The following is a 14,856-nucleotide window of genomic DNA, read 5'->3' on the forward strand; positions in this document are numbered from 1 at the left end:
ACATATGTCTTCTTTCTCTGATTAACAAAATATACCTTTCTTGACTACTTCCAGATTTTGTCTTCTCGTTTTTAGATGTCAAAGTGCCCTCAACAATTCCTAAGTTTTAAGTTCTTATTTATGTCCCCTTGTGTCTTCTGGTGATTTATTAGTAGGGGAATAAAGTAATAGATGCAATTAAATTGTGCATTCTCTGCAGTCCATTTTGGCTTTGTTCATACCACTAGTGTCATACATGATTTTCCCAAAACATCATAAGATTCTTAAGATTATGTACTAACAAAGTTCATCTCTGTAAGCATAATTATAATCTGATATACGCCAAGTGTTTAATAGGCATCAATAAATAACACAGGCATATCAGAAATATATTCTAGAAAAATTACCTAAAAGTCCTCAAGAGAGTAGGCACGATATAGTTAAACCAAAGAATACATATTAGTGTATGCATGTGGATGTTAAGGCACAAAATGACAATGATTGGTCTTAATACAAGTTTCCTGAGAGAAATTCTTTGTATTTTCCAGTCAAAACAATTTAATTCTCAACTGATATCCCAATCAAAAAGTGAACTATTTTCCAAACAAAATAATTTTTTACTCCCAAACTTTGTATTCCACATGTATTCAACACACATTATTATGTACTTTCTCAAGGCTGTCTGAAGATAAAACTGATTAAAAAGTAGACAATTTAGAAAATAACAGTGAAGTCCATTTTTATGTAAGCATAGCCCTCCTACCCACAAAAAAACACTCTTCTCACACTAAAAATTAAATAATAATAACAATAATTTATTGGTTCATATAATGAATTGTGTTCTCTATTACTTACTTTTTATATATTAACTCAGTCTTTTCACAACAATTCTATACAGTATTATTATCTACATATTATGGATAGTAAACTGAACTTAGAGCAGTTAAATGATATGAAGTTATGCTTACTGAATTGATTAATGAAAAAGACATAATATGAGCCCTGGACTGCATGGTTCCAGAGTTTGTTACCATTATTCCAAATGGCAATCACATCTTAAAGCTTACAAAAAAAAAAAAAAAAAAAAGGCAACTCCCTGCAGTCACTCTGGTGTGACGACAATTATCATTAAGAGGATAATTAAGGAAGTTAATAAGAGGTGAAAGAAAATAAGGTAAATGTATTAAGAACAACCTAGATAGCATGCACTTGGTAAACAGAAAACGTTCAGCACAAACTAAACCAGAATGGAGACCATTTATTATTGATCGTTAAGCGATCTATTTTTAGTGAAGGCTTCTTACCTATCTTTCATAAGAAGGAGTCAGCAGTTAACTTAGCGAACAGCCTGCCCTGACCTAGAAGAGATTGCACTCAATTGCTGCTTGAGAATACAGGTGAGAGAACCCCCACCAGGTAAGTCATGGCCTCAAAATGCACCATTCACAATGATAGATTTTAGCTCTCTGCAGTGATAAAAACCAGAATTAGAAGATAAGGTTCTGGGAATAGGAACTTTTGAGTTTTTAAAGGCAAAGCTCCCAGTGCAGATAATGCGTGAGACTAAAAACATCCAGGATGAGACTTACAATTTTACATTTCATCTCAGTCCCCACTTGCAAGTGGGTCAAACCTACCTACTACAATGTCATATATAATTTTGTTAATATATACAAAATAAATATATAGGTGTATAATATTCTCATTCTTGAATGGGTGACTGCTTAATTAAAAAGCAATATTAAAAAACAGAAAATAACATAAAACAAAAATTATATTAGGTAAGAACATATTTCAAATGTAAAAGAATTTAAATCAATAACGATTTTTAAGACTTCAATATTAATTATTTCTTTTAGAAAAATGCATTTGTTTTAAAAAATATTTCAAGATAATCTCATGAAGAATGTTGGATTTGAGTTAAGAATTTACTGTGGAGTTTGCTTCTTTACAAAACATTCTTAAGTGTTATCTTTGACACAAACCCATACAAAATAATTTTGTTGTTACAAAATTCTAAAACAAAATTTAATTAAGAAGTTGAATACAAACTCTTATGTTACCTTCTCAAAATACCTATAAGTCATAATTAATTTGCTTACTTAAATAGGCCCTGTATATAATTACAAAGGCATATTAATTGCAAATTATTTATTCTGTGCTTCTTAAAATGCGCTTCTTCTAAAATGTTAACTATACATTTGGCAGAACAAATTTTTCAAGCTTTGGCATGGTTTATAAGAAAATATTAATTTGAGTGAAAGGAAATATTGAGACTGCAAACTTTTTTACCACCTGGGAAATGTCAATTTGTACAACAAAATGTTATCAGAGAAAAATAGTCACATGGCAGGAATAAATAATGTTGAATATCCCATATACTCCCTATGAATCTCATTGCTGTGCACAGTTACTGGAAAAACTTAATTAGCAATGGCATTCTGTGCTGAAAGCATCTAACACTTTCAACCATGCCTGTAATTCAAACATTAGCATTCAAATCAGCCCACAACTTGCATTTTGGTATTTATTGAGTGAATACCAATTAAATTGTCCCAAATAATCATTTCCATTTCCCATAGATTGTACACCTAATAGCTAAGAGTCCCATGAAACATATCATCATTTGAGATGTTGGGATTTTACATTTTCTAGGAAATTTTTTTTGAGATAATGATAAAACCAGGTTTTCTATTGTTAAAAGAAATGTCTCACTCTCCTGAGCACTATCTTTGTGTCTATGCAAAAGATATTAGTAAATCATGTCATTAGCCATAAATTCGGGGTCAATATACTTTGCCATTTAATAATTTATAAAAGGTGACCATGCCCTACCCTGCATCCTAATGTATAAACATGGATTTTCTTTATTTCAAAATAATAGAAGATTAACAGATTTTCAGGAGAGGATCAGGATTCAGATCAGACAAAAGTAAAATAGAAATTTCAAGAAAACAAAATCAAAGAAAGAAACAGAAAAGTTAAAAATACTAAACAATAATGGGAAGAGAAAAACATGATGGCGCTCATGACAATGCTGTGAGTATTTAGCCAATTTGTTTTTATGCTCCACACAGTTGCTAGTTCTGTAACCACGGCACCAGCTCAAACTGGGCCTGCTCTGTTGATATAACAAAATGTCAAGTTATCTTTCAGGTAAAACAGAGCCAAAAACTGTAAGTCATATAGTCAGGGCATGTGCGCTAGAAAAAGCTTTGACCTCTAACAACATCTGGAACCAAAAGACTGGGACAAAATTAGAATTTGAATGCTGAAAACTTTCAGAAGTGAGGGATTCCTTGACTTGGAAGATGCAGGGCTACACTTTGCCTCAACATGGCTTACTGTAAATGACCACATCTGAAGCCCTCTAATCAAACTCTGTCAAGTAAACATTCCTAAATCCTTTCTGTTGTCCTCTAACCCCTTAAAACTTGCTTCAGGCCCAAAATCAGGGAAACTGATTTGAACCTGTCTCTCTGTTTCATGGCCAATTTTGCAATAAAGCCTTCTTTTCTCAAAATCAAGTGCCACAGTTATTGTCTTCTCTGTGCATCAGGCAGCAAGCCCATTTTCTCTCTAACAGTTTCAGTAATTTTATTGCATTGTTCTGCTCTCACAAATTCTAAAAAAAGCAAAAAAGGGAAATTGTTCAAGGCATAAATTTGGGGGTTATATGGAGACAAAATTGGCCAAAATTATAAGGTATGTCTGTGTAATTTATAAAAATTATATCCAAGGGAGTTTTCCAAATTAAAAAGTTGCAAAAGTTTTACTACTCCGTCATATCTTTTTGCCAGAAGTCATTTTCACAGACTTACACTCTGGCTTATAACTGTAAAAATTCCTTCTTATGATCTCACACAAAACTTAACTGAAAATAACAGTTTTAAAACAATGTTCTTAAAATATATGGTTTGGAATGCTTAACTTATAATATATTTAAGTATTTCCACTTGATAAGGGTATTGTTATTCCAGAATGTTATTTTCTATCAACTGCAAATATTGGTTAAACATCTAGTATTTTCCAACTACCATAAGAGACACTGGCCAAAAAATGGTAAGAAAGGTAAATTGAGTCTTTGCTCTTATGAATTATAAAAGTCTAGAAGAAACACTGATAATTAAAGAACCATTATATATTTCACAGTTTTTAGAATGTTGAAGAAGCATAAACCTTGACCATATCCCATAATTTAGACAGACTACAAGAAAGTGTTATAGAGAAGCTAAAATCTAAAAGTTGAGACTTCAATGATGAGTAGGAGTAAATGGAGAAGTAGAACTTAATATGAGACTCATTTGAATAAGGATTAATTATGGAGATTATATTGAATGTTACATATAATTATATTTTACATGTTGTATAAAATTTTATTGCTTCCTTTTACATTTCTCACTTATTGTCATTTTGTCTTATTTCGTTTGTTTTCAAAACTTATACATAACCATTATGAAAATTTAAACCATAGCAGGAAGAATAAGGAAGAAAGTTGTTAGTCAATTGCCAGATCTTCAGACAAAAGCACTTTCAGTAATTCATTTATAACGTAAGAAAAACTAATGTGGAAAAAAAAAAAAAAAAAAAAAAACTAGGAATCTAATATCATGACAGTGGCAATTAACACCATTAGACCATGTCGTAATTCTTCATCCAAACTACAACACTTATCTTCTCACTGTCCACTTCCCAAGTAGCTACTTGCCTTTAGACTTCAACCAGTAAATAGAGTTCAAGAACTTAAACATCCAGTGTTTAAATAGGTTTTAATCAATGCACAGGAAAATTCTAAGTACTTCTGAATTAAGCATGTTAATCATGTTTAACATGATCATAGTTTTAAACAATAAATTAGTTTAGTTTGTCTTGAAATAAGACTGAGAAGGTGAATTGATTCAATTATTATTATGACATTGAACTAAAACAGGAAATTATAACATTAAACTAAAACAGGAAATCAATTAACATAATATAGTTCCTTATGTTAGAATCCCATGAAATAATATGAAAATATATAAACACATGTAAATTTAAAAATATTAAAGTTTGAAGTAAAGTAGTTGCAAAATAAATCTATCAGTGTAAAATTAGAAACACCAAATTCATTATAAATGATAGTGCTTATTATTGGTTACAATATGTTGATAATTAAGCTAAAGTCATGCATTTAATTCCCGGATGTTCCAGTTTACTCTGCTTTGTTTTAGAGACACAGAATGAATCACAATTCCCAGCTGTCTTGGAAGTGTGTATTATTGATGATGAGGGATACACTGCCAATATGTGGACAGATTAGTCCAATTCCATTACAATGACAGAAAAAAACAATTCTGAGCACATTTCCCAAAGAGAGTGGGTCAGCACAGCAGCTTAATTTTTATTTCAGTTTGGCACTAAACATGTGCCTCTTGTAGACAGATGCGTAATGACAGTTCTTTGCAATGGTAAAGGGAAGATTTTTTTTTAAAAAACCATGTAACAGCTTTCCAACACAGGTAATTTTAAGACTGTGAGATTCCTGAACAATATAGCCAATTTATCCAAATATTTCAGGCTCAAATTACAAGGCACATATTAAAAGTTCTGATTTGGCAATGTTAGTTTCTGACATGTCCTGTGGTTCAATATTCAGAAAGTGGTAAAATAAATGATGGAATCTATTCACATGAGAAAAATTCCTAAATAGTCCAAAAATAGTTTACTTTTATCTTTACAGAGCAGTTACTCCCCTCTCTGTGGCCTAAAATTATTCCCCTATTTACCATGCCCCTGGTTTTTACCTGTCATGTGACACTAAGATCAAAATTTAAAAGTACTCTAAATGAAGTAAAACTGGAGCCATGGGCATGTCGCAAGGCTGTGTGTCATTGAAAGCATTAAATGTACCAAGAGAGCAATGCTACCATTATCTTTAACCTAGTGGAGATAATGAGAGACTCAAGTATTAGAAATAGGTAGGAAATACTAAAAACTTGAATACAGTGGCGAAAGATGTTTTCTTATATTTCCTGTTAATATATTTTAGGCATAGTGGTTCCCTCTTATAGTTTTATTAAAAGGATACATATTATGTTTAGATATTTTTAAGCAATTTAGTTTTTGTGGATTCACGTGAGAATTTAATCATCTTTTATGAAGAAGGCATTTGAAATGGAAAAAAACTAAAACTTTTGAAGTATTCACATTATATGCCATGCCGTATGCTTAACACTTTATATCTAATTTAATCCTCACTTCAAAACAACCTTAAAAGTACTCTTTTAAGTACTTCTAGTCCTTAAAAGTACTAAAATGAGTGATTAGTATCCTCATTTAATGATATGTAAAAAGTTGTTCAAGGGCTCTAAGCTAGGATAACCCGAAGTTTTAAACAACGAATGTACATGTGGACTTTTATCACTTAGTACCAAGAGACTTCTTTTTATTCCAGTCTCCAGTTGTTTTTTTCTTTTTTGTGTGATAGTACAATATTCAGTTAGATATACTACTACCCAGCTAGACAACGTTTTCGCAGGCCCCCTTTCAGCCATGTGTGGATATATAACCAAATTGTAGCCTGAAGTACAAGTTGTGTCTTATTTTCATAACTACAGGCTGGACTTAGGATGTACTTGCAAGAACAGGGCAGCCATCTTGAGCCATAGATAGAAACCACGTTTTGAAAATGGGTATATAAGGAAAATTATTCCCCAGCAGTATCAAGCTGGGGAAACAGTCTTAGACAGACTGCCTAGACATTTCTGTTTGTTTAAGTTGCTGTATTTTTATGGATATTTCTATTTTACGTTGTGTGTGGTGTGACACATTGTTAAAACAGCCTACATGATATACTATGACCAAGATATAACTAATATATAACATTGTTTTTATGTTTCTTGGTAATTATACCTTTGATGTTGAACTTGAACAAAACGTATTCAATCTTATGATGATGATCATAAGTTATGAAGACGTTTGCTTGTAATGCAGAGAATACACAAAGAAATCAAACCTCAGTTTATCCATTTGAGTTATTATAATTTAAGAACATATTACAATACATGTGATTAAAAGCAATAAAATTGTATATAGTTAAACTTAATGTTATATAATCATTGCAAATTAAGAGACATATTTACATACTGGTGACAGTTGTAATATTAGATAATATCTCAAAACCACTACTTAATTATTTAAAACTAAAACACAGACACACAAGACATACACAAAACAACTATTATACCAAATAAAACAAGGAAATGGAAATAATTTCAATAATGAATACAGTATATAGTGGAAATTTCATATAAATAATGAATAACCTTTTCTCTAGCACTGCTACATCCTTTGGCATAAGAAAATGGTGAAATATGTCTAGGTACCACCTAGACTACCCAAAAAATAGAAGCACTAGGCAGAAAGTAGGAGCACATAGAAAGCCTACTGCAGATGAAGATTAATTGTGATGAAGATGCCTCCAGAACAAAAGTACTGCTAAATGTCATCATGTAAAAAAAGTTTCCTTTTTATCACATTAACATATCAATGATCCTTTGTCTAAATTTACTTTAAGAGACTCCCACATTATATTTGGTAATCATTAATTTTAGTATTTTTAATTTTCCAACAATTGAAAAATTAGCATATGCATACCATACAAACATAATTGTTTTAAAATTTGTAAGTACATTCCCTTAAGTTAGATGAGAAAACTCCTAAGTTGCCCAAATAATGTTATTACATTGAAATTCAGAATTTTTAGTGACTTTAGAAGGGAAATAATTGCAATTAATCTTTCATATTAATGCAGTTAGGTAATTACTAGGTGAATCATAAAACAGTTTGTGAAAGGTAAAAAAAGACACTAGGCGATAAGATGGCTATATCAATTTTAGAGGCTATTTTATATTTATAGGCATTAAGTATGCTAAAACAGGTCTACTGTTTTTAAATGATAAAAGTATGCAATAAAACATATTTGAAAACCATTTCATAGAGTTACTAACCACATACTATTGATACAAAAACTTGTCATAACTATATATCTATATTTACATGCGTACATGTATAGCTATATTTATACCTAGCTCAGTTGTACTAGTGTATGTGTGCATTTTTCCTTTTTTAGTACTTCCTAATTAGCTTTTCCTCTTTCTCAGTAGGGTCAGCTCCAGGTCACAGCACAATTACACATATCTAAGATTCCCGCAACACAAACATAATATTCTACCTCATTTTTGATGTTCACATTTTTTCTCTCATTAAGGATCTGCATGAATCTATATGTCCAGTGTCACATTTCAGATTGGATTACTCTGTAATTGTCAGAGTGTGAACTTCCAGAAAGGGAAATTATTGGTTTTATAATAAAGCATATTTTATATGTTTTTATAATGAAGGGCCAGGTCTTGCCTTGCACTGGCCATAAATCTGCCCTGGCAGATTTTAGTGTGCCTGAATGCACACTAAAAATCATGCAGAGAAGGCAGAGGCAGAAGCAGTGATTCGTAAGGACAGTTTTTTCAACAGTGTTTCTGCTTTGAAGAATGTAGAAAGATGAGGGCACTTCTATTTCAGTAGTTTGAAGGAAAAATTCTTGTTTGACAACTATGGCATGCAACATAAATTCTCATAGTTTGGCTGTTTACAGCAGTTGGTAAAATGTCAGAGTTGCAGTATGTATCAGTTGCAGAGTATCAATAGCAATGATGTATGTGCTTTCTTATTTGGTAAGACTGAACAAAGAGTGTTGCTTTTACTTCTGCAGGCAATCTGTTACATTTTTTGGTGAATATTTATGTATTTATTTATTGACAGCTATTAATGAAAGTAGTTTATAATACGGTTTCCTTTAGAAACTGGAAGTAAATGAAACATAACACAAATTCTGATATGTACAATCTTACCAGGTGAAGATAAGGCATAGTAATGTAGATATTAAAATCAAAACTTGATTAAACATTGCAGACTGTGTTCGCTGAATTGCTCTGTGTAGATCATTCTAAAATAATACAGAAAAAAAGTTGTAAATTTTGATAAATACTGAATATGCATGAGTTTCATTACATTTATTAGAATACATTTCATGTCAACTCTCCTGTACATAAACATATATACATAATCAATGCATGTATTTCAAACAGAAATATTAGCATATTTCCATTTTTGCTTAGATCTAAATGTAACTTACTCAAGCTTGCATAGTACAAAGATATTGGTATGGGAAGACTACCAAAGCACTGAATTTCAGTTTACTTGCATTACAGACATCTGAACAGGTGTTGCACTTACTCCCCCAAAACCCCTACATGTTAAGCATGACCTCTCACGGAAAATCCTAATTTCAAAAGATCAGAAAATAGTATGTTTAATTAAGGAAGAGTGAATAGATGAGTGAAACTACAAACAAAGCTCATTATCAGAAAAATTAACATCAATTAGACCACATAGTTTATCTTGAAAAGAAAAAAAAATGAAAAAGACAATAAACAAATTTTTTCTAAGTTTAAATTCTTTAGCATTATGATAAATGTCAATTCATGATATACTATATTTTATCTTTCCAATAGCAAACAGTAAAAAATAATTTTTAGTGTTGTTTAATGTACAAAAGTGAACACTCACATGCACTACCCCTCAGGTACTTTGTTATAAATTTCTAGAAGGCAATTTGGTAATATAAGTCAAAACTCAGAAATACATCCTATCTATTTCAAGCATTAAATCATTAAGTATTTACTCAAAAATATAATTTCGAAAACTTAACCACATGAAAGTCATAAGAGATGGGCACCAATATTTATGTTCATCTTTATTACAAAATTATAATACTTAGTAAATAAAATAATGAATGTTCATAAATGTTAAAATAACTTAAATATGTAATACAAAAATTGTTACATAAATTGATAGCTACATAAATTTAGCCAAATCCATTAAAACTGATTTGAAGGAGAAATTTTAATAGCATAAGAACTAGTCCACTACATACCAGTATATGACAAAAAATTCCAATTATGCAAACATACATTATTATTCCATGTATGATATGTGTGCATATTTTTGCATAGAAAATATTTGAAGGATATAAATTATTACTAGTGTTTAGTCTATGCAGTAGATTGCTGGATTTTTGTAATTTGTATCATTTTTATCTCCATTTTTAAATAATAAATGCTCAGGCTTAAATCAGTACAGCATGAGATAACTAACTTCACCAATAAAAATATCTCAATGAGTCATTATTTGTCTACCACTAACGTGTCTACCACTTATTTAAACAGAACTGTTTTGAAGACAAATAACTAAGTTGACTGATTTGGATTTCATCTCTCACCATTTAGTTTCTAATGGCAGAGGTATTAATGAACAGAAAAGTAAATACAAGTTTAGCATCCGGCAAGAAGAGATATGGAAATAAAATGGAAAATGAATCTTAAATTAATAATGCAAAACAGACTTTTTTACTGTCAATATTTGTCTAATGTATCCTGTCTTGTTTGAGTTATTTTTTCCAACAACTAATAACACAGAAATTAATAAATAAGTTTACTTTTTTCTGATATATTTTTATTCATTAGCAATTTAGGCAATCTATATTTAGTCAAACAGTATTTCATCGGGGCAATTATGACAGCCCAATATTTCTGCAAATCATTTCACAGGCCACACTCTCCCACCCTTTGGCCATGTACTTTCATAAGACTCCAGTGGTTACTCGATATAAATGTTTAGAAACATTCATCCAGTTGTGAATACTAAAATGTTATCCAAATATTCCTTTGGCCAAAACTGTAGTCATAATGTCTGTTTAAAACCCATTTAAATGGAAAATAAGTTTGCCTCCAAACCAGTATAATTTTCAACGCAGTAAAATTAATAATATTGAGCCCTTACTTTGTTGTGCCAGATAAAATACTATACACACATATTATACATATGTATGTGCGTACATTTTGTGTATATATATGTATATATAATTTCATTTGATTATCACAAAACTTGTAGGTGCTTTTCTTTGCAGATAAAGAGAACAGCAAAGAAGTCAGATCATTTGCCTATCACATTGTTCAGCACATAGTGAATATGTATTAACATTTGTGGTATGAATGATTCAATGGCAATGCCTTACAGCTAGCTTTGAAGTACTAAAGCCTGTGGTAAAAATGTTTTGGTCATAGTTATAAACCACGCCGCCAAGCAGATTCAGCCTTGGGCAAAATGCAACCGTGGCACAGCTCTGAGTTCTCCATCTTTTATTCTACCTCTTGCTTCCTTTTCCCATAATGTCCCACTCACAACCCTGCTCAAGCAAATCCAGAAGGATGACTCTAAATGAGGGACTTCTAGCTCCCACATAGAATCTTAGGAAGCCCCACAGATGTTCACTGAATATGAGACTACTTACAATTAAGAGCAGTTTAACAAAATCACTTAAATGAGCCCTCAAAAGCCAGGAGTCCCATTATGCATCAAAAAACTGCCTTGGGAGGGAAGGATATTTGTACTCTGAAGATTGGCTAAGTGGCTGAACCAGTCCAAAAACCAATAAGGTTTTTAGTGATATTGAGAAATTCTGAACCATTTTTGTTTACCAGTCATAGGACCTTACAAAGGTAGTAACTTGGCAATATGGACATTTTACACGTTTTCCTTCTGATTAAGATACAGCAGACTGTTCATTTAAGGTCTGTTAACCTACAAATTTATACTATGTATCTCTTTAATTATTTAACAGTATTTTACCAAAATGACTCATTTAAAAAAAACATTTAAATGAAACAATTGACTATGACCCTAAATTAATTTAAAATATGTTTAAAAATGAAACACTTGAAAATTTAGTTACAGCTTAATTAATTCCAATAGTATGAGTTATACATTATGGGAGAATGCAGAATAAGAAAGTTCAAGACTAGATCCTAAATTATCTCTTTCTGTTTAGTCTAAACATTGAAAATAAGAAATGGTTTAATAATCTTTTCATATTTGCACTTCACTTCTATACTTACAATCATATTTTCCAAGGCATGTTTGGCAAGCCAACAGTTCAGAAAGACTGGGACAAATAGATTCCTTAAGGAAGGCCAGAATATCTGGAAAACAAACCGAAACTAGACTTTTATCTCAAAGCGATAAATCATACCCAGCAGACTGAAAAGAAATAGAAAAAAAGTTATTAAAGAAAGTGTAATAATTTAAAACATGACAAATAATGTAAACTCACTATTAATAAAATGCAAGAAATTGATATGTTCTTTCATTAATTGTCTAAATCTTTCTTAGGGAAATTATTGCAGAAGCAAAAAGAAAATAATAAGCTCTCACCAGATGGCAGATATCTATGCTAATTCTATCATTAAATCTTTTAGTGTGGTGGTTTGTAATAGACATTGGCTTTCTTTTCTCTTTCTTTTCTCTCTTGAGGTATTAAGTAAGAACAAAGAGGGAAGGTACTCTCTCTTTTTACAATATTGCCTCTTATTCTCTTTATGTTAAACCACTTTAAGTGACGTTGGGGAGCTATGTTCAATTAGAATTATATTTCGTTAACCTGTCATTTAATCTAGTCCCAGTTGCTTCTCTAGATAAATCACTCAAATTAAAATAATTATCAGAAGAGAGCAACAGCTCCAGGTAATATCTACTTATTTTCAAAATCTCCCAAATAAAATTCAAATAAAGTGTTACAATGTATAATCCCAACAGACATTATTACAACTTTATTAAATTGTGATTAAAATATAATTTTGCAACAGGAAAGTGTTGAGTTACATACTTATGGGACTGTAATTGAATAGGATCATCATGGAACTGATAACACACAGCACTTTGAAAAGAAGTAAAATGTTGGGTGTCTGACTTTTGGCAATCTCCTCACTAAAAAGAGAATTGGACTTAATAAATCTTGTGGCTAAACCACAGATAAATATTTTCAACATATTAGAAACTTTTGTAAATAAGTTTCCAATTGGCTTATTTAAAAAAAAATCCACAATATAAACAATAAGTGGATAAGTAATTTCTAGTAATTTTAAACAATAATGACATTTGTCAAATGGCATCCCCAGAGCATATAGCTCTTTAAAATATTTTATTTGCTATTGTACTAAATCATTAGTTTCCATTTAGTTACACAATGCAGTTATCCAGTCAATTTTATCTTGTTGCTTAGTATCATGATTCTAATCAAAGTCTAAATCCATTTATCTTAGCTACCATATTATTTAACAGTATCTAGATTTAAAGATTTTACTTAAGTCTAATTACAAAAGTGTTTTTAAGGTTCTTTCAGGACTTACTGAGATAATGAAGGGAACCGCATTAATTATTTCCAAGATGAAGGGTATTCGTAAAATCTGTTCCCAGATGTTTCCCTTCCAAGAAAGAATGAATAAAAATGAAAGTCAATTATACTGCATCTTATTAAAGGGGGAAAAAGACAGCACTTAGAATTTCTCTAGCAATAAGGATGCTTCCATTAACAGAATACTGAATATTGTATAGAGATGTAGCAATGACTTTTAGAGATTATTTTTCTTAGTGTAATTGTGCTCTCTCAATTTTGTAAGTTCAAGAAGTAAAACAAATGTTTGTAGAAACCATGAATATTGCACATAACATTTTTTATCAAGTAATATGTCATGGAAGAAAACGTACTAGTAAAAATAAAACACACTAACAAAACCTACAGAGTCAATTAAAAAGTGACAATCTGAAGTTTTACTTACTATAATAATGATTTCACTAACCATCAAGTATATTAGTTTGTGAAACATACTCTTGTTAACAATCATTGGTATTAAAATTGCTTTCACATTAATACAATTTAAAGGAAGGTATTTTTCAATCATCTAGACTAATCTCCCTACCCACATAATACAAACATATTAATCAGGACTGAGTATATAATTTGCAGGACCCAGTGCAAAATGAAAAATATAAGGCCTTCTAATAAGAGATTAATAATTTCAAGAAGGTAACATTAGAACATTCAACTAATCATGAAGACTTTCTGGTTGTGGAACCCTATGCTGACCCTGATATTATGCACAAAATACATGTCCGTGAAGCTGACCCTAACATTAATAGGTCACCACTGAAACTTTCTTGATTGGTGTCTGATGATAATGAGCACAGACTTTCCTTTAAAGCAGTTTATTCTTCTATGAAGAGATCTGTGTATTAGAAAGGCAATTTGAAATCTGCTATCCCTGTAATCTCCAATTATCCATTATAACACTGACTATAAAACTGGGACTCTTTTTATTAATTTTCCTTAAGGCCCCAAAGGCTTAAAACTACATTGATGGAACATACTTGCACATCCCAAAGCAAAGGTTTAGAGCAGCTATTGTTTCTATGTACTAAGAAATTAAGTAATAGGTTTTGTGAGCATAGTTTATCACTCTCATCCAGGCTACATAAAAATAGTAAAGGAGTGGGAAGTTAGAAGAAAGGGAAGCAGTGAGAATGCCTCCTTACAGAGATACTACAGGTGCTGTGGTGCATCTTATCACCTCAAGTTAAGTGAAAAGGGCTGTAGGGAACCAAACCACTTAGCTTGGCTCCAACATGGAGACTGTATTTGGCTACTGCCCAAAACTTTTTAAAATGAAGAAGTCAAAGAAAAAGATGACTGGGTAAGAGCAGGACACAATCTCTCCAATTTTAAGGCAAAGTGCCTATTTTCTGGGAACAGATATAGACCTTAAAGAATGGAACCTATGGTTATTTAAAAATGGCTTACACTCAATAAGACTGTGTAGCTGAAGGTGAAATGGGACTTCAACAGATGGTGGACCTGAGAAGTCCAAGGTCTGTGTCAGAGCACTAGTGGCTAGCCTGACACACTGAGGCCTCCAGGAAATTCAAAGGCCCCAGATAGGCCACAGA

General features: G+C 31.4%; 1 protein-coding gene across 8 annotated transcripts in view; it reads right to left on the bottom strand.

Annotated features, from left to right (window-relative positions):
• The window catches only part of KCNT2 (potassium sodium-activated channel subfamily T member 2), a 398,651-nt gene that overhangs the window by 244,453 nt on the left and 139,342 nt on the right, over window positions 1-14,856 (bottom strand). For all 8 annotated transcript variants that reach the window (XR_012428599.1, XR_012428601.1, XM_005540295.4 and 5 more), the window contains exons 6-8: window positions 13,263-13,337; window positions 11,973-12,056; window positions 8,868-8,962 (exon numbers count right to left, since the gene is read on the bottom strand). Coding sequence is in view for 5 of the 8 variants with exons in the window: in XM_005540295.4 (XP_005540352.1) it covers window positions 8,868-8,962; window positions 11,973-12,056; window positions 13,263-13,337 (254 nt within the window). In the remaining 3 variants the exon portion in view is untranslated. The remainder of the gene's footprint in view (window positions 1-8,867; window positions 8,963-11,972; window positions 12,057-13,262; window positions 13,338-14,856) is intronic.

The sequence above is a fragment of the Macaca fascicularis genome, chromosome 1 (genome assembly GCF_037993035.2).
Source record: "Macaca fascicularis isolate 582-1 chromosome 1, T2T-MFA8v1.1".
Taxonomy (NCBI): Eukaryota; Metazoa; Chordata; class Mammalia; order Primates; family Cercopithecidae; genus Macaca; species Macaca fascicularis.